This window comes from Agelaius phoeniceus, chromosome 5 (assembly GCF_051311805.1).
Source record: "Agelaius phoeniceus isolate bAgePho1 chromosome 5, bAgePho1.hap1, whole genome shotgun sequence".
Lineage (NCBI taxonomy): Eukaryota > Metazoa > Chordata > Aves > Passeriformes > Icteridae > Agelaius > Agelaius phoeniceus.
The window spans coordinates 2,539,826-2,559,656 of record NC_135269.1 but is presented as its reverse complement, the minus strand read 5'-3'; the positions used below and the strand labels follow the sequence as shown (position 1 = coordinate 2,559,656).

The following is a 19,831-nucleotide window of genomic DNA, read 5'->3' as shown; positions in this document are numbered from 1 at the left end:
TTCAACACCTATTTATCTACATTCAGAGGGATAGTGTGGAAGTAGTTTTCAGTCCATCTCATATAGCCAAAGCACTGCTGCAAAGGGCCTTCCTTAAATTTTGGGAGGAATCAGCTGACAGGGGAAGGTTAGTTGGCTGAAGGCAGGGTAACAGGACAAATCTCAAAGGCATAGTGACAATTTTATGTGACTTCTTTTCAGTTAATCACATCTGGACAGTTAATCACTTCTGGACACCCAGGTCCTGTTAAACCACATTACCTTTGGAGCCTATCACCTCAACCTGGTTCCTTTCTTTGTCTGAAACAACTAAAATCAGCTGACCTTCAAGTTACAGTGATGTTTACCTATTCATTGAGAAGTGAAGAGCTTGATTGCTCAGGTGTAATCCTGATTGCTTGGACTGGTACTTCAGGCTGCATTTCATTCTCCCTCCTGATTTTTTAGAGATTCTCAGTTTACTGTTACTTGTAATCCTCAATTGAAGTTTTAGTACAGTCCTAGATCAACAGAGATGAGCTTTCAATTGGACAGTGTAAATTGTAAATAAATCTTGCATTAATGATGTGGCAACCCATCCTAGGAAAATACCCTTTCATTCCACTGCCCTTTAATGTCTCTCTTTTGTTGCCATTGAATCCCATCCAGCTCAATCCCATGGGTATTTTAAGTCAGATGTGCTTTGGGGAACTTAGCAATAGGAATATTAATCACTCCCATAGTGCTGACAATCTGTAATGGTTTGAGTGGGGCATCCTTTGATGCTGTGTGGTGTTAATGATAGCAATAATGAGCTTTGCAGTTGACCACATCATTTGCCTTGAAGGATCATTTCAGATAACAAAAAACCAGAGGTTTTTGTGCAAGAATTGGTTGTTCACACACACAAGCACCATTTTCCTTCCCAATAGAGAAGTTATTTATTGCTAGGAGACAGCAGTTTTTTCCATTCCAGGGATAGTTGTTGATAATGCTGTAGAAAGCCCCATATTTCCAGCCACATATTGTGAATAATCAAAATCTGAGAAATTACTTCATTCTGAGCCAGGTGTAAAATTACAACAGGAGCTATAAATGCAAGAGCCTGTATAATCCTCTGGGTTCATTGGTTCCAAATGTTTTAAGTTCTCTTCTTTTTGCCTGTATTCTTATTTGCATCCTGTCACTGGATTGCCTGGGAGCTGACAGGTGAGCTTCCTGTCTAAAATGCTGATTATATGATTAAAATTACTGATATTTTAATACACCCCATTTTGTGCTTTCTGACTGTATGCTATGTAACCAGCACAAGGGTTTGTACTCAATTATGACCCAAGCATTAAGTGACAGGTGCTGGCAGCATGCCTGCTCCACACTTTTTCATTTTTATGTTTCTTGTGTGTTTTTTCAAAGCCTCAAGCAATACAATGTGTTTTCTGAGTAATTGTAATGCTGCTTTAGGAATAACTTTAGAGCTCCTCAGAAGTTATCAAAAAATTCTCCACCCACCAGCACTGGCTGATGACTGAGCCTGGTTAATAGATTGTCTCTGATCTGGAGTTGCTACCATAGAAGATGGACTATGTGGAATATCATTCAGTAACCTGAACTGGAAAATTAAAGAGAGATTGCAGCTGTGTGATGGGTGAGATGGGAAAGGCTGTTAAAAGAATCCTGTCCTGCCCATATTGCTGCAGGAAATGCTCCTGGGTCCTCTTTAGTAATATGTTTTACAAAACACCCTTAGAAACAATTGGCTCTCCCCATATCTGCACTGATACTTGGGGGTTAAAATCAAAAGGAGCTTACTGTTTAAATCCAGTTTCTGTACCTTGCTCTAGAAAGTGGAAGGGCTGGACTTTGTATCAGATTAAGATGAGTTAGGGTAGATTGAGGCTTAAGGGTTTTTCCATCAGAATGTAAATATTAAAGATAGACAATTTTACCTTGTCTTTGTATATTTTAATTTTTATTTTCCTGATTCTATTTTAAGCTGAATTCTAATAATTCTTGTTATTCCACTAGCACTCCAATTTAGCCCAGAGAATACTTGAGAATGTAACTTGTTTCTGTGTCTACTAAAAGCCAAGATATCATTTGGTGCTTTTTTATTTGTTTTCTTTGCTACAACGTGGGCATTCATATTTGTGACCTTCTTGTTTTCCAGCACCTCCCAGATGGCTCTGCCCCAAGTGCACATGCTGAATTTTATCTTCTGCCAGACCCTGGAGAGGTCAGTCGAAGGAAAACAAGGACAGCTCCAAAAGGCTCTGACCCTACTTTCAATGAACTTGTGAGTTCCCTTCACTTCCTTCCACCCTTTCTTGTTTCACAGAATCCCAGAATGGGTCAGGCTGGAAGGGCCCACAGTGGGCACCTGGTGCCACCTCCCAGCTCCAGCAGGGCCATCCCAGAGCACATGGCACAGCAGTGTGCCCAGATGGGATATCTCCAATAAGGACACTCCACACCCACTCTGGACAATCTGTTCCAGTACTCAATCACTGCACATGGAAGTTCTTCCTCATGTTCAGGTGAACCTTCCTGGGTATCTGTTCCTCCTGTTGCCTCCTGTCCCATTCTGGGCCCTGCAGAGCAGAGCCTGGTGCATCCCTTGAGCTTTTCCTGTGGACACTGGCAGACCTGGATGAGGCTCCCTCTCAGCTGTCTCTTTTCCAGGGTGAACAGGCCCAGATCACTCAGCTTTTTCTCATGAGAGAGATGCTCCAGTGCCTCACCATCTCCACAGCCCTTCCCTGGACTCACTCCAGGAGTGCCCTGCTTTTCTGGGTCTGTTGAGCCCAGAGCTGGACACAGCTCTCCAGATGTGCCTCACTGGGGCTGGTTAGAGGCAGGATCACCCCCCTCAACCTGCTGTCAGTGCTTTTCCTAATGCACCCCAGGACCCTTTTTGGCCATGAGGGCACACTGCTGGCTCATGGACAGCCTGTTGCCCACCAGGACCCCCAGGTCCTTCCCAGCAGGTCACCCATAACCCACACAGGTGCAACTTGTTTTATTTGCTTTGCCCACTCTTGAAATAAAACAACAATACAGCATTTTAGCAATGAGGATGACCAAAATGAAGGAATGTATCACAAAAAGGGACAACTGTCTGTTTTGCACCTTTCTCAGAAGTGAAACAGTGTCTTTTAAGCCTCTCTCTTCAGGAAAGCAGCTGGATTGTTCACAGCGCTCTGTCTCACCCCATAACCACAGTTACATGTTAGCCAAATGAGGCCAAGCATCATTGCACCATAACCCAGCAGTTCTGAATGCAGATATGCACAATAGCATGGAAAGTATTAATTGAATGGTTGCTGTTATTCAAATTAACATTTGAAAATTGGTTGTCACTGTCCTAAATGATAACACAAGAATAAATAGCCAGGTTCTTTTTATGTTAAAATGCCATCAGTTCACAGCTATATATGATTATTTCACACACCACTGAAGTGCTTATGCCTCTGGGGTGAAAGGAAACATTTGTATGGAGAAACATTTATGGCAGAATGGGAAGTGGTATAAAGTGTGTTCATTTGTAAGGGCAGATGAGATTGAAACAGTAGGTGGGATTGGAGATTATAATTATTGCATGTAACAAATCTCCTAAAGATCTCAAAGTAATTTACAAATGCTCTTTCAGCAGGCTATGAAGTAGAAGGCATGGAAAATATTACCACTCCACCCTGTTTCACAGATAAGATATGATAAAACTTAGGTTAGTCAGCAGAGTCTGAGTGCTTATCTCTTAGTTTCTCACTCCTGGAGTTCTAATATTTCTCCTTTCCCACATCTGTTAATTACAAAAGTTGCCTGCTTACACTGATGACTTCCAGCATTCTGTAAGAAGTCTCCCTGAGTAGTATTGCTGCTCACAGCTGAGGCAAATTTCCCTCCCCACAGTACTGCAGTGGAATAACAAGGAAGTAGGCTTTATTTTTTTGTTCTTTCTTTTTTTTTTTTTTTTTTTTTTTTGCTATCAGAGTGGAATGAATCTAATTAATCTGTCTAAAGAAATTCCTTTACATTTAAAGGACATTTAAAGCAAAGGAACATAATACAATTATATCATAACATTCATTGTAAGGTATCCAAAATGGGCAACAGATAAGAGCAAGCCAGCAACGCTGGAAGACAATTATCTTTCAAATTGTACTTAGATCCTTTTGAATGCAATGAAATCCAAAATCCTGTCTGCAGTCAGTCAGTAGTCACTGGGAGGAGATTTAATTGTGGTTAACAAGTATTCCACCACCATTAAAAGAAATTCCATGAAAACTTTAATGTCCTTAATCAAAACTGAGAACCTCCTTCCCAGATGCTCAATCTTTTTCACTGGGAAGTGCTAATCACAGTGGGGACATATGGTTCCACTGAACCTGGCCATTTCCAACCCGATGCCTGTGCTTTAGCAGCTCTGCTCCTCCATATGTGATGTCATTCTGGATGCATTTTCTATCCAAGGCTGGTAGACTGAGGCAGAAGCCGCCCCAGGGAAGAAAAAGTACTAAAAATATAAGTCAGCTGTCTCTTAAGTTAGTTACTGTCCAAAACACTGTGTACAGAAATGTTGTAGCCTTTTTTATGAGTTCATAAGTTTTTATTAAATCCAAATGGCTGGAAGGAAGCTGTATATTAATTTCTTTCTTTGTTCCAGACTGAGAAAAATCTGAAATGTGCTTCTCTTGGGTATTTTTGATTTTAGTTTTGTACTTCTATTGCTTATGACTGCCTACAGCAAATTATCAACATTGCAAAACTGCTTTTTATGTTTGTTTTTTATTCGTGTGTGAGAGTGAAGATGCGAAGGTCCAGGAGGGCTGGCAATAAAATGAGTTACAGCAAATGTTTTGGAGTGGCTTTTAGCAAACAAGTCCTTTTCTCCTGCGCCTGTATCTGGATTTTGGAATTTGTAGCATTCACAGTAGGAAATGTTATATTGGATTAAGTGGTGGGGGAGAAGAAGAGGAATAATACAGAGAAATGGAATAATACAAAGAGAAAATGAAGGCAGAGCAGCCCCAGTCAGTGTGATGGAAAGGGAGGAGGGGAACTGCACCAGGAGCCATGGCCACTCCCTCAGCACCATGCATCAAAACTACCTTGGATTAATTACCAAATCTAGGAACTGTGCCATGGCTACCTAAGGAGAAGCAACTGTCCCTCATTTGTGATTAAAATGTCATTAGACTCCTGTAGGTCAACAGTGTTTCTCTTTTTTGGAGCCAGGAGCAGTTGAATTCCAGCCCTAACTGTCCCACTGGTTCACTGCATGGCCACACATAACTCACCTCCATCTGATCTATCTATGTAAAAAGCAGGCAAATATTCTCACTGCACTGTCATTTCAGGACTTAACTGTTCCCAAACTCTGGCAGGTGGCATTTGTTTTATCCACTAATTATTTTTTTTTATCCACTAATCCACTCTAATTCAGCCTTCTCCAGACCTTTCTTCTGTCCCTCCATCCTGATAATATTATATACCTTGCTCCAGCTGAATTTGCAATACCATTTTAGTAACAGTTTACTGGGATCATTTGAAAACCACCCACCCTGCACTGCAAAAGTTGCATTGCTCAAAGATTAAAGGCTCTTTTTGGCCAAAGATTAAAAGTTGTTCATTACCCCAGTTCAGTTTCTTAGCATTTACAGATGATATGTGTAGTTTTTGGTGATTTAAAGCAACAGCTGGTACCTTTAATATATTGGTAAAAAACAAGGCAGCTTTCTTTGGTAACATTAGCATCGCCTCAGTGTCAGATCACAGATTTATTCTAAATTGTATTATGCTTACTCTGCCTGTCCTTGCTTTTCAGATTTTCTTCATCATCTCACTTTTATTTCAGTGAGTGAAAAAGAAGCTGTGAAATTTGTAATTCACAGACAATTTGGCAAAATAGGTGCAGTAAACATGAAAACCAAAAAGCACCAGGTGCCAATTTCATGCTAGCCATCCCAAACTACTATTTCCAAAGGTTTTTAAATGGAAAAGGAAATGTTAATCCCCTGGCAAGACCTTTCTTGGTCTTGTTGGTGCTTTCTGTGAGAGTTGCCTGGTGTCCTGTCCATTCCATGCTCCCTGTGAAATTCCTGCAGTTGGAAGTGGAAGTATAGAGGGGGTTCAGCAGTCCAGCCACAGAGATCCAAGCTGGAGGGGCTCAGTCTGCTTTCCTCCTCCCCAGCAGTGCCTTGGGTACAGATTCCATAGAAAATCCAAGCAGAAAAATGCCTTTTTTAGGCAGTTTCAGTTTCCCATTGTCCTGAAGTGAGAGAATGTCACCACATTTGCTTTTCAAACAGCACAGAGAGATTAAAACTTAAAGGGTTTTTCCACTGCTACTAAAACAGCAAAAACATTTCCAGCCATACAAATTATAGCTTAAATGGACTTCTTTTAAGGGAGTTTACCTTTCAGGCCTGCACTGAGAGCATTCCCTCACATTTTGTCACCTCACAGGCACTTCAGTCAGCAGATTTTATTGATGCAGAGACTGAAGCATGGGAATCTGTTCTGAGTGCAGATGACTTTTGTTAGGTTATTGCTCCAGATTGTTTGGGGTTTTTTTTTAATTCAAAAAATACACCATTATAATTTCATACTTAATCCCAGTGTGTTCTCAGAGCATTAAGGTAATTTAAAAGCTATTTTAAATTTATAGGCATTAGTAATTTTTTAAGAGATACTAAATTACTGTCTCATTTATTTTGAGAAGTATCAACAGCACTTCTGGAGTATCAGAAACATCTAAATTTAGTAACTTCCATTTGCTGAACTGGGTCTAATCTTTTCCAGTTTTCACAGGGAAAATTATGAATACTGATTTTTTTTTCTCTCAAGCATTGCTCAAGACAGGTTCCAGATTTATTCTAAAATAATAATTTTTAATATTATTATGTAATATTTTATCTATATTATAATATAGATAAAATATATAGACTATATAATATATAATATATATACAACATAGTATATATAATATATAATGATATATAGTGTATATATAATATTATGTTAAATATTATATATTATGTATTATATATATCAATATTATATATTGATATATAATATATACTATATAATATGTATTATATATAATTTTAAATAGATATTATATATATACTATATAATATAGTGTATATATATTATAGATAACACATAACAGATAACATATATTTATAACATATATTTAACACATAATATATAATAATAATATATATAATCATATAACATAATATATATTTTAAATTATATGTATTTTATATATATTATACTGTGTATATTATATCTGGTATATGTATCTAATAATTGTATAAGATATATATAATTATATATAGTATATTATTATATTGTATATAACAATTAGTATGTAATTTAATGATTTGAAATAATATTTATTTTAAAATAATGAGATCTCACAAGCCTAAGCTCGTGATTTTAAGGTAAAATCTCTTTAAATGAATGAGACAAGGTCAAATGTATTTCTGAGGTAAATTTACTAAGTTAACTGAATTTGGCTCATGGTTAATAACTTACTATTCTGGATAGAAGTTTAAAGCAATTATCACAAAATTGGATTAATCATCATCCTGTGTGCTGCACTGAAGTGCTTTGCCTGTTACATAAATTAACAAATTTGTGTGTTTTATTCTGTTTCACTGTGTATGATTTCAGATTGTCTATGACAGAGTCCCAGAGCTCCAAGGCCGTGTCCTGAAGCTTGTGGTGAAAAGCAAAGGAGCATTTGTGGGAGCTGTTAACATTCAACTGAGCAGTGTCCAGTTCAATGAAGAAAAGTGGTACCCACTGGGAAACAGTGTAATTTAAATGTTCTCCAAGATGATTCAATTATTTGCCCACTAATGTTTCTTTATCTCATTTCCCAGGGTACATTTTGTCTCAGTTGCCCTTGAGAATAGGCAGTCATCTGCTGAGCATATATCCTAACATTTCTAACCATTAGGCTGTTGTCTTAGAAGTGCCACAGATTCCTGCTAGTGTTAGTTTAAGGAATCACATCCTAGCAACATGCAGAAACTGCTTATACAGCAATGAAGGGCTTGGTTTTGTTAATATTAAATAGTACTGTAAAAATACTGAATCCTGTACACATCAGTGTGTGGGGGCTCATTCTTCGCCCATTTATTCCACTGACTGTGTTGAAACAATGCTGATAATGCTGTAATTATCATCACTGCCTGTGATTTCACCAGAAATCCATGGGATGGTTTATATATTTCATGTATATTTCAGATGTCCAGCAAATTTCACATTAAATCTTACCCAATCAATACTTTGGTTTTTTAAGAACTTTAAAAGTTTTGATACAATGTAACATTTAATCCAGGATATTAATTTGTCATTAATATATGTCATTGTTTCTTTTATTCTGACATCCAAGAAACAGATGTAACTTGGTCATTGGTGTGAGTAAAGAAGAAGGGAAAAGCTAATGTTCATGAATAAGGAGAATATATTGAATGTGAGCTTTCAGTGGGGGATTTATTGAAGATCATGATACCACAGATATTTGTTCAGCAGTCTTCCCACATTGCACTCCTGTGCTGCATAAGGGTCTCAAGTCAATACATGCATTGAATAGACCTCAGGGCTATAAAATATATGTTGATCTATTAAATAATGAACATGGGTGGTTCCTTTAAGTTCACAGATGCTAATTATGGGCTCTGTTTTTCTCTAATTTGAGGAAGCACTTAAGCACATCTTTAAGCATTTGGCATGTGAGCAGCCACCGTGAACTGTCCATTGTTGCCAGACCCACTGACCATGTAAATAAACCTTTCCAGGGCCAGGGGCACATTTTTAAGGCACAGGAGATGTGTTGATTTGTGATCTGATCTGCTGTAAATTTTAAATTACCATATACTGGACAGATCTGACATTTCTCCTACCAGGTGGAAAACTGGTCAACAGAGGGGTTATAATCCCAGAAGTGAAGGTAATTGCCTTCTTCTCCCAAAGGACATTTACATCAGTCTTCAGGATATAAAGCTGTATAAAGCTCTGAAGTGGGGCTTGGACTGTTAGCTAGGAAATTAAATAAGCTGGAGTTTTTCTCAGATCAAACCAATGGACTAAATCAGGTTTTATCTGAAAATTCTTTCCCCAGTCAAACTGGTGCGCTAAGATCCTCCTCAGTAGGGGGAGGTGAGGGGAACTCTGTTTGAATATTAATATTATTAGTCTATTCAGAACTGTAAGAAACTGTAAAATATTTACCACATGCAAGGGACATTGGCTGGCACACAGAATATCATCACTACAAAGATCTGGACACCGAAATTTTATGCTGTAGGCTCTCCTGGGAAACATATCAAGTGCCTTGTCATTCAAGCACAGAAAACACTCTGAGAGCAGCTTACAAAGTTACCAAATTACCTGACCTAACAGTTCAATATTGATTTTAGATTCCTCTTAGTCTACTGTCTCAGTTTCCTTATTAAAACTATAATGCAATTTTCTAATAGTGCTATTTCCTGCGACATTTTCTAACCCTTGTTTACCACATGCCCTGATTTTCCATTTTAGAACAACATTAAATAAAACAGCATTAGAATAACAATAAATAAAAAAAGCATTACAACGCATTATCAGAACGGTCTGCAAACTTAAGCCATAGTGTTTGATATTAAAGGAACTTGTCAATATAACATCCTTTTTATTAAAAAAAATAATATTTGAGTAACAAATCTGCCATTAATTGTGTAATTAACAAATCTGCCATTAGTCTGTAGTCCTGTGGAAGGCCAACAGTACTTCAGTTCTGAAAGGAAAATGAAAAATTGTGTCTTATGGACAAGAACTAAAGATAGCTCTGGTAGGCAAGAAGGTGTCCTCATGGATCTTCACACACATATAATCAACCCTGGCTTTTTCTAAAATTCTCTGGCTCTCCTCAGAGTACTGTGTTTCCTGAGCTCCGTGTTCCTAGGAGGAACATGGTTCTTTACAAACCAGCCCATGAATTTTTTATCTTCCTTTAGCAGCAGCAGGTTCAAGACTAAGCTAAGGAAAGGTACCAGTGCTAGCATATGATTTTTTATGATTTTAAGAAGTACTTTTTTTTCCTCAAAACTATTTTTTCAGGTAAGAAAATGACAGTGGGCACTAAAGAGGAATAGCCCAATCAGAACCCACTTTTTACAAATTTAAAGGGAAGGTTGCATGTGTAATTTTTCCTGTTCCCTTGAAAAGGTACAATGGTAAAAAATTTTGTTCAATACAAATATAAAGGTCCATTTCACATCCTCATATCCTAAAAATTAGCATGATCTCTCATATATATTGGACTATCATTCTCACTCAATAATTAATCATAAATTTGAAATTTGTTCCAAGTGACATTAAGTGAATTTTAAAAATATCCAAAACTACTCAGCATTTATGAATTGTTTCTAAATAATGAGAGAATAATAGAATCACAGAATGGCTTGGGTTGGAAGGGATCTTAAAGATCATCTCATTCCAACCCCTGCCATTGCCAGAAACACTTTGTAGGTTGCTCAGAGCCCCATCCAACAGGCCTTAGACACTTCCAAGGATGAGGAGTCCACAACTTCTCTGGAAACCTGTGCCACGGCCTCACCACCCCCACAGAAAATAATTTCTTCCTAATATCCAATTAAACTAACCTTCTTTCAGTTTAAAACCATCCACCCTTGTCCAATCTATGTGCCCTTCTACTGGAAGGTTCTATAAGGTCTCCCTGGAGCCTTTTCTTCTCTGGGCTGAACAGCTCCAATCCTCTCAACCTTTCCTCACAGCAGAGGTGCTCCACACCTCTGACCATTTTCATGACCCTGCTCTGGACTCACCCCAAAAAATCAACATCTTTCTTGTGTTGGGGGCCCCAGAGCTGAATGCAACATTCCAGTTGGGATCTCCTGAGAGCAGAGGGGGAGGGTAAAATCACCTCCTCAGTGCTGTTTTTGATAGCAAATGTGAGCTATTTTCCCCTTTTTCAATCAGTGGGAACTTCCCTGGCTTCCCATGACTTCCCAAGTATGATGGATAGCAGCTTAGGCCAGTTCCCTCAGGACCTGTGGATGTATCTCATCAGGTCCCATGCATGAGAAATGGATCTGTAAAGGATTCTCAAAACCTGACTTGTACATCTCTGTGTGCAAACTCTGAGATAAAGTGCGCTGACTTAGGAAGGCCATGGAATAGAGATTACATTGTTGAGAGAGAGATTGAACTAGAAACAAGTTTCAAAAGATGGCCTTGCAAAAAGACCAGATATTTTGGAGAATTAGAACTGTGAAAGATGCATTGCAGCAAGACCACTTAGGATAAAAAAATAGATGATTTGGGTTAAAAGTATTAGCAGCATTGCGTGGCAAAAGCTAATAGGCTGAAAAACCTTTATAAGGTATTGTAAGCAGGAAATAGGGTGGCTTCTGATAGAATGGCATTGAGTTTTACATCTCATGTCTCACTCTTCTACAAGACTGATAATGGAATAAAATCTTTTAAAACACCTCTCATCTCTGTAGAGCTGGGATTTTTCAACACTTGTGCATTTCAAAGCTCCTTAGGTTTTCTCAAACTCAGTCTTCCCCTACAGAAAAATAGCCATATGGCCAAGGATAGTAGCCTTTATCCAGAACATCCCTTCCATCAAAGTCCCACTGGCTTCACAAAATCATTGAGAATGTGCCAGTCTGGAAATCGGGCCGCTGGGCTCTTGGAAAGCCAGAAATGCTACTTTATTGAAGCAGGGGACAATCCCCCAGAACAATTTCTTCTGCAGAACATCACTAATAGAACCAAACATGAGCAAACAGCGATGCAGATTTCAGCCTGGTTCCATATTTGGACATCAGTGGAATGTTACGGTAACCTGGAAATACAATGACACCTTATTAGTGTATTAACCACAAGCACAGATTATAATGGAGTGGTTTTATGATCATCTACGCAGATAAGGCATAATTTATGATTCTCTAAATAGCTCTTTAAAATAAAATGAAATTATACAGCACCTAAACACCATTTGTGCTGTTTCTTCCTATATATATATATATATATATATATATATAGTATTTAGATTCTGGTATTTTTAGTGACAGAGTGAAAAATTCCAGTGTGTTTTTAGCCAAGTGATATTTAAACATGGGCAAAGGTTACAATGTAATACCCAAGGTTAGGTGCTGCACACATTGTTCTGATAGCAAATGAAATCAGCATGTGAAACAGAAGTGAGGGCACCTACAGAACGGTGTTACAGCAGCTGTGCACTGTCCAGCTGAGTCAGAAAAAAAATGAAGTGTAACATCTTCTGCCATGACATCTTAAAAAGTTGATTTCATATGAGTAATTCACTTTATTAGAGATAAGTCATGCCATCAGAAACAAAGTGTTCTTCTAGCTGGTTGAAGCATTTGGAGAAGCTGTAGTTCTCAATTTCAAACATAATTCACTTACCTGCTTAGAAAACAAAACAATCTCTTCTTTAAAACCCCAGCCTGTATGGCTTTATATGACTAAATGTCCATTATTTCATAATAATAAACAATGTCACTTTTGATTAAAAAATATTCTGTATTCTATCTATGTATATATAACTCCAGCTATTTCAGTAAGTCTCTGTTTTGTATCAGCATCTGTGTTTTCAAAACTGCAGTTGTCAAAGTCCCTCTTTAGGTGTGTCTGGATGCCTGTGGAGTCTTTGGGGCCCACATTTACCTGGGTTTGGAATTTCTTGTTTCTTTTATACAGGATCATAAAATTGTTTAGGCTTAAAGCCTAAAATTGTTTAGGCTTCACCTTGTGAACCAGAGTGTGGCACTAAGTTCCACATCCAGTTGTTTCTTGAACACCTTCAGGGATGGTGATTCCACCTCCTCTCTTGAGAAGCCCTTTCTAGTGCTGAACAACACTTCCAGTGGCAAAATTCTCCCTGATGTCCAACTGAACCTTCCCTGGCACAGCTTGAGGCCATTTCCCCTTGTTCTGTCATATTACACATAAGTTCCTCTGGTATTTAAGGTTCAGATTCTGGGCAGCAGATATTAAAGCTGGTTTCTGACACTTTTCATTTGAGATCAGTTTTTAAGGCATGCACACAATATGTGGAAGGCTTGGTTGATTTCCTATCCAAGGACTAAGATTAATTTCGGAAGACTTGTGTGTTTTGTTCTAGCCCCTATCAAGAGAATATTCTACGAAGTGTCCTGAAAGAAGTAAAACTTTTTTTTTTAATTGAAATTGTTCTATTTTGCATTAAATAATTAACTACTGAAGGATCCCATGATAATAGAGGTAATAATTGAGTTCCTGTCCTGTATTAGCATTCTCCATGGCAGATTCATTGGCACAGGGACTGTAACAGAGTACTCCCCTCCTATTTGCCTTTAACCACCCAGGTTGTGAATTTTTCTCAATTTCAGCCCCTCTGAGTATAGCTACATAATCACTACATGGAAAATCAAATTCTGCTACAGCTGGACAGCAAACATTCCTCCCCAGTAGAGTCTACAAGTAGTTGGGAGTCTGTTGCTGGGGAAAGGAAGGCAGTATGGATTTAGGTTTGAATCCTTTCAAAAGAAAATGCAGAGGAGGGAGGAAATGGCACAACTTTTTCCCACAACCTGACAAAGAAAATAAAAAAGATGTAAGCACTGCTCAACTTTTGGAAGAAACTTGCCCTCAGGGACACCTCAGGGATACAAATCCTGGGGACTGAGGGACAGTCCTGTAGCGCAGATTAAAGCAATTGGAGTGCTGAAGACTAAGACTGAAATCCTAGCTCACCCTTCAGCATTTTAGGCAGTTCTTCCCTTGTCTTCTTACCTCTGCAAGAACATTATTTTCCCATTTCCCTGTTTAGAGAACCTGAGTACCTAAAGCAAAACCATTGTTCCAGACCAGGTTTCAGAGGTCTCAATGGCAAGCATTTCAATAAATGCTTGCAATAAATTTTGAAATTATTTATCATTTCACATCATAGAAGCATTTTATTAATGGCCTCTGGGCAACCTGATGGCAAATTACTTTTTTTTTAATGTTGTGTTAAGGGGCAATTTGTTTGGCATCAATTATAGTTTTTGTACCTAAACTCATTCCCTAGCATTTTGAATTACTCCACTGGAAATATTTCCTCAAAAATCTACTGCTCTTACTTTTCCAAAATATGAATATCTCATTTGTGACCAAAATTAATCATTTAGAGACATTAAGCCACACTGAAAATTTGTACTTAAAAAAAGCCTCAATTAATAATTTTACAAGCACTTGTAAGCAGCAGTGCCTGATAATTGAATTTGTCTCAGACATTGTGAATTGGTGGGTTTTCTTTCATTATCCAGAAGTATACAAATAAAAGGAAAGTAAAAGGTTATCAGTGTAAAAATTTATGTTGTAGAAAAACAACTGAGCTCTAAGAGTAATGTCTTTGTTCTTGTATAACTCCTCAACCTCAACTAAGAATCACAAGCAGCTTTATGACTTCCAAACACGAGGGGAAAAAAAGCCATTTAAAAACCTGTTAAGCTTAATAAAATAGCTCAGTGCCTGTTGCCAGCTCCAGTGTTTTGCCTTCCCATCTTTATTCTCTAATAAAAGCTGTTTGTTTTGTCAGAAATAGCTTTGGAAAGCCAGTGTAGTAAACAGCCATTTTACATAAGCCTTTCTCCTTGGCCTATTGACTTCTGTGTCTGCTCTTTATGTTCAGCCTATTCATTACAAAGGTTCCAGGAACTCTACTGGCTTAAAAAAAGAAACTCCAGCAAGAAAAATGCCATCTTTTTTCTAATTTATAACCATTGTTCTCCACTCTGAAAAGTTGGAAATAGGTTACCTGAGGGAGTTTTGGTGGTTTGTTTTGTTTTAATTCGGTATTGAGTTTTGAACTTATCTGAGTAGGAATTGCACAAAACTGCTGCCTTCATAGCATTCTGACTAGACTCACTTCTTGCAATGAATTAAAATACCACCTGAGCAGTTTCCATCTAGAATGGAATACTGCAGTGGGAATAATCACCTGTCATTAATACTGCTTTGATTTCAACATCATGGATTTGCATCCAGAGAATACAATTAGTTCAAAAAACAGAGAGTGCCATGTATTCATTTAGTTACACAATCTCCCTCTAGAAAACAGGCATGATGCTGTACTCTCTCAATGCTACAGTAAAAAGCTAAGCTTGGAATTTTGCAGATTTTTTTAAGCTGTTATAGATGGTTGACATAAAAGTATTACCTGTATTCAGGCACATCACAGGTAAAGTGTATTGGCCAAGGAACTCCTTGTTGACCAGAGACACCTCATCCTCCACACAGAAGCGTATCATTGCCAGCTCTGGAACTTGGATGTTGAAAGAGAAGGTTTCATTCCATTTAGGGCACAAAGCTAAGGAAAAGAGAAAAGAAACAGGATTCAAATGTGATTTCTTTTTTTTTTTCTACTCAGTAACGAAATTATTGCACCTGCTATCACTAGTCTGAACTGGTAAAGAGTCATTCTTTTTCCCTAGATATCTGTGCCCATTTAAATAAATAACCAGACTCCCACTGACTGTGGAGGTGCAAAAGCCTAAGACAGTTGGTATCATCCCTTAAAAGAGAGCAAAGTTGGCCAAGGATAGCCAAGTTAAGAACTGCTCAACCTAAATTTTCCTATAGCCGTACCAGTTTCATGCTTTTGCCAAAGCTTCTCCTTTCACAGTGAATAAATAAATTCAGGTAGTAAAACATTCACTTGACTAGAAAGACAAAAAAATAATGTGGAACAGAAAGGGTTACTTTGTCTTTAGCAATGTTTGTACAGAGAAAAGAAATTCAGGGGCTGATTTAAAACAGCAGCCCTCAAAAAAAAAAAAAAAGGAAGAACAGAAGACAGAGATACAGAAAAAGGGAGATCAGAGGGAAGTTGTAGTCTGAGACATCAAGAAGATCTATATTATACAGATAAGGGAGTGCTCAAAGACAGCAACAAAGAGTACACAGTTCACCTGTCAAGCAATTAAGGGATTACTCCTACCAGAAACTTCAAATGAGACAAGTGATGAAGTTACAGCAATTGCTTAAGAAAAAGGTCTAATTTAACAATTTGTCTATTGGTTTAGGCTGGGATAAGATTAATTTTCTTCATATCAACCCCTATGGTGCTGCATTTTGGATTTTTAACCCAAACAGTGCTGATTACACACCAGTTTGGGCTGTTGCTGAGCAGGGCTCACACAGTGTTGAGATTTCTGTCTTTCTCACTGTGCAAAGCAGCCTCCACATCCCAGTGAGGGGGCTGGGGGTACCCAGGAAGCTGGGAGGAGACACAGGTGGGACAGCTGACGCCAGCTCAGCAAAGGGATGTTCCTTAGCAAGGGTGGCATGCTCACAGCTGGGGAAAGGAGGAAGGGAGGGCATTCAGCATCTGTTTTCCCAAGTAACACAAAGCTCCATAATGAAGCCTTGTTTCCCTGGGAATGGCTCTACCCCTGCCTGCCCATGGGAAGTGGTGAATGAATTCCTTATTATGCTTTCCTTGTGTGTAAAGCAGCTTTTACTTTACATATTAAACTGTCTTCTCAACCCATGGGTTTTCTCATTTTGGCCCTTCCAGCCCTCTTCCCATCCACCTGAGGGAGAGCAGGCAATCAGCTCTGTGGGGCTGAGCTGCTGTCCAGGATGAGCCCACAGAAGTGTGCAAAAAAAATTCCATCTTCTTTAGAAAGGGAGAGTGTTCTCAGCTAGGAGTTTGTGCTTCCTTAACCTACCAGTCTAGAAAAATGGCACTCAGCATGAATTTCTGCTATAGATTTTGTGCCAGGAGACCCTAGTCTAGAGAGAAATAATTGCATTTTCTATAACAATTCCTTGGTGATTCCTTATAAAATGTTGTTGTGCTTTGTTCACAGCCAAGAGAATCAGACTGCTGCTCACCATTGCTTTTTACAACACTAGATCTCTTTTTGGCTTGATCCTCTGGCACACCATAGATTTCTATCTGCACCGTGGGGTCAGCTTTGTTGGTCTTTGACATGGCACTGGGTGGTAACTGATGGCCACTGATCAGCTGGAAAATTAAAGTTATATTGAAATAACTGTAAGAATGAACTATTTACAGCCATATAGTAACCATAAGAGAAATAACTTTCATAAGAAATTATTTTAAGTATATACCAGACATAAACTGGTGTATTAAAGACATATTAAATACAATGGAATCAAGAATATGGATTTCATCTAATTTAAGTTGTTGATAATTTTTTAGAAATATTGTGGTATATATTTATATAATATATATTAGGATATATATATACATATATATATATTTAGGAACATTTTTAATTAGATCAGATTGCTCCAAGCCCAGTCCAAAGTGACCTTGAATAGTTATAGGGATGGGACATATACAAACTCTCTGGGCTGCCTGTGCCAGTGTTTCACCACCCTCTTTACAAATAAATAAATATAGAAATAATTAAATATATAAATAGATAAATATATATATGAATAATAAATATATAATATATATGTCACTAACTATGTGTGTATACACACACACACACACACACATACATATATATATATATATATATATATATATATATAACTGATACCATATTTTAAACAATAATTTTCAGTGGTTTTTTACTCAGTAGCTGCACATAAAAATTCTATATTTTGTTACCATGCAAAATAATAACATTGGAGGAATCAGTCTACAGTGATTTTCACATAAATGAGCTCATGAATTCCAGTCTGTGGGGAGTGGATCAGCATCAAGACCCACGGTGACATCTGCATTGTGCTACAGGGTGTGTAGCAGACTCCCTCACCTGTGCCTCATGTCTTACACAGTAACACAGAAATTCCTCATTTAGTGAGCTTCCTGAAGTTTTTCTCCTTAATTTAGTTAGCTACCTGGAAATTTTGTCTCAGACTGCCCTGTAATCTGGCACCCAGCCTAAGAAAGGACTTCTGAAAGTCACAACATTGTCTGCTTTCTATCTATATTTCAGGACACCTAGGAAAGAGTAAACATCTGTGCAGTAATCAGCTTTTTAGAAATCAGTGTATGAAATGTCTTGAGAGATATATACAAGCCTGCAAACACAGCTGCAAGATATGACCCCTGATCCTGGTCTCAGGACTAAGCATCGTAAGAGTTTCTTATTCCCCTGTCAACCACCCAAACAATCACAACCCACCAATTCCACCTTTTGCTTAGGTATTTTCTGTAACACCTTGTTCAAAGAGAAGGTCTAGTCTGAAATATTGAAGAGCAGAGCCTTGGCAAACACTGATGTCCTTTCTTCCTAGGGAATAGCTACAGCCTTCACCAGGAAGCTTTGCAATCCCTGATGGGCTGCCCACTGAGAACCTGGGAGATTCCTTGCCATGTCCTGAATGCTTTTGCCAAGGCCTGCATGAGCCATTGCTAGAGCCAAAGTTTCCCCTGGAGTGGGAAAAGAGTGAGTTCTTTTGAGCACACTAGGACACAAATACTACATAAATCCAATCCATGTTTGAGATCCAAGGTGATGCAGAGACATAAAAATTGTTAGGCTGAAAAGACTCTTTATGAAGCACCTTGAATATCTCTATTTGTGCTTCAAAAGCTCCATGCCTCTTGATAGGAATTGTGGCACATCAGATTGAGGATAATGAATTCAGTAAAATCAGGCCCTATGTGACTTTTCTGTTCTTTATTCACTCATTCTGAGAGATTTGCCCCCTAGATGTTTTATATCTTTGCTTTCAGTTTAGTCATTTGTCCATTCATCCAGTTAGTAACTTTTCCAGCAGAAGCTGCTTTTCCTTTGACTCCTGCTCCCAATTCCTTTTGTCTTCACCCACCATTTCCTGGTTTTTGCTGCTGAGAATGAATGGGGCTCTCTGTGCCCTTCATTGCCTCAGCCAGTGGGATGCCACTGCTCCTCTACCAGCCTGTAGTCTCAGTCTAAAGTCCTCAGTCTAAAACACTGCCTTTCTCTTCTCCAGCTCCTTCCAAGCTCAGACACTTCTTTTGCATTGACAATGATTTTTTTCTGTCTCCTGCATTACAATTCAGGGTTTCTCCTCATCCTAATTCCAGCTTCATCCAAATTAGGGCTACAATAAGTGATGTATTTGCCTGGCTGCCTGAAATCATCCAGCAATGTCTTTTCACAATTGGTATGCTCCCTGTCAGGACACTAAAATGTTCTTGATTAGGTGCGTGCATTATGTAAGTATTTTATAATTGTCACTAACTATTGTTTTATCTCCACTATTTATTAGTCTGAAAGAAACAAAATAGCAATTACACACTAATTATATGCTAATTAAATAGCATTTATGCCAGTGGTATTCTGTGTATTCAGAAATACTGCTTTTTCATTGGGAAAAGGGAGTTTTCTAATCAGTGAACAATTATAACAAATCTACTTTATCTCAAAAAAAAGGGCTTTTCTAACCATTTATTTGTAAATGACATGTATTTCTAGTATTTTTGGGACGTAAATCACATTATAATTTGGGAGAAGTAGAAATAATTCAAAGACTTATTAATTCATCCCTCCTTTCACACTTATTTATCCCATTTTAGGATTATAAATAGCCTTTAATATATGCATAGGAAGATAATGAGACTTAAAAGAAGCCTAAAGCTTCCTATCTTATCTTTAAAAAATTTCCATTTCTCAATTAGCATTATAATAGTACACGTAGTATTATTGATATTGAAAGAAATAACACCCAAAGTGCACATTTGATTTCTGTGTTTTCAGCTCAGTTTCCACAAGCACAATTAACTGGTCCATTTGTCAGCTCCATTATTCATATTTCTTTATACAGCATCCTGAAAAATCATGTATTTTTAGAGACTCTTAGAGGCTCTGAACTC

At 38.0% G+C, this 19,831-nt stretch overlaps 2 protein-coding genes across 3 annotated transcripts in view; one reads left to right on the top strand and one right to left on the bottom strand.

Moving 5' to 3' along the window:
- Positions 1-12,540, top strand: part of PIK3C2G (phosphatidylinositol-4-phosphate 3-kinase catalytic subunit type 2 gamma) — a 202,528-nt gene extending 189,988 nt beyond the window's left edge. Inside the window, exons 31-32 of the mRNA XM_077178127.1 lie at positions 2,147-2,272; positions 7,657-12,540. Of these exons, the coding sequence (XP_077034242.1) occupies positions 2,147-2,272; positions 7,657-7,809 (279 nt within the window). The 3' untranslated portion in view covers positions 7,810-12,540. The remainder of the gene's footprint in view (positions 1-2,146; positions 2,273-7,656) is intronic.
- PLCZ1 (phospholipase C zeta 1) overlaps positions 11,763-19,831 on the bottom strand; it is a 45,293-nt gene continuing 37,224 nt past the window's right edge. For both annotated transcript variants that reach the window (XM_054632138.2, XM_054632137.2), the window contains exons 11-13: positions 16,885-17,017; positions 15,206-15,355; positions 11,763-11,845 (exon numbers count right to left, since the gene is read on the bottom strand). In XM_054632138.2, the coding sequence (XP_054488113.1) occupies positions 11,763-11,845; positions 15,206-15,355; positions 16,885-17,017 (366 nt within the window). The remainder of the gene's footprint in view (positions 11,846-15,205; positions 15,356-16,884; positions 17,018-19,831) is intronic.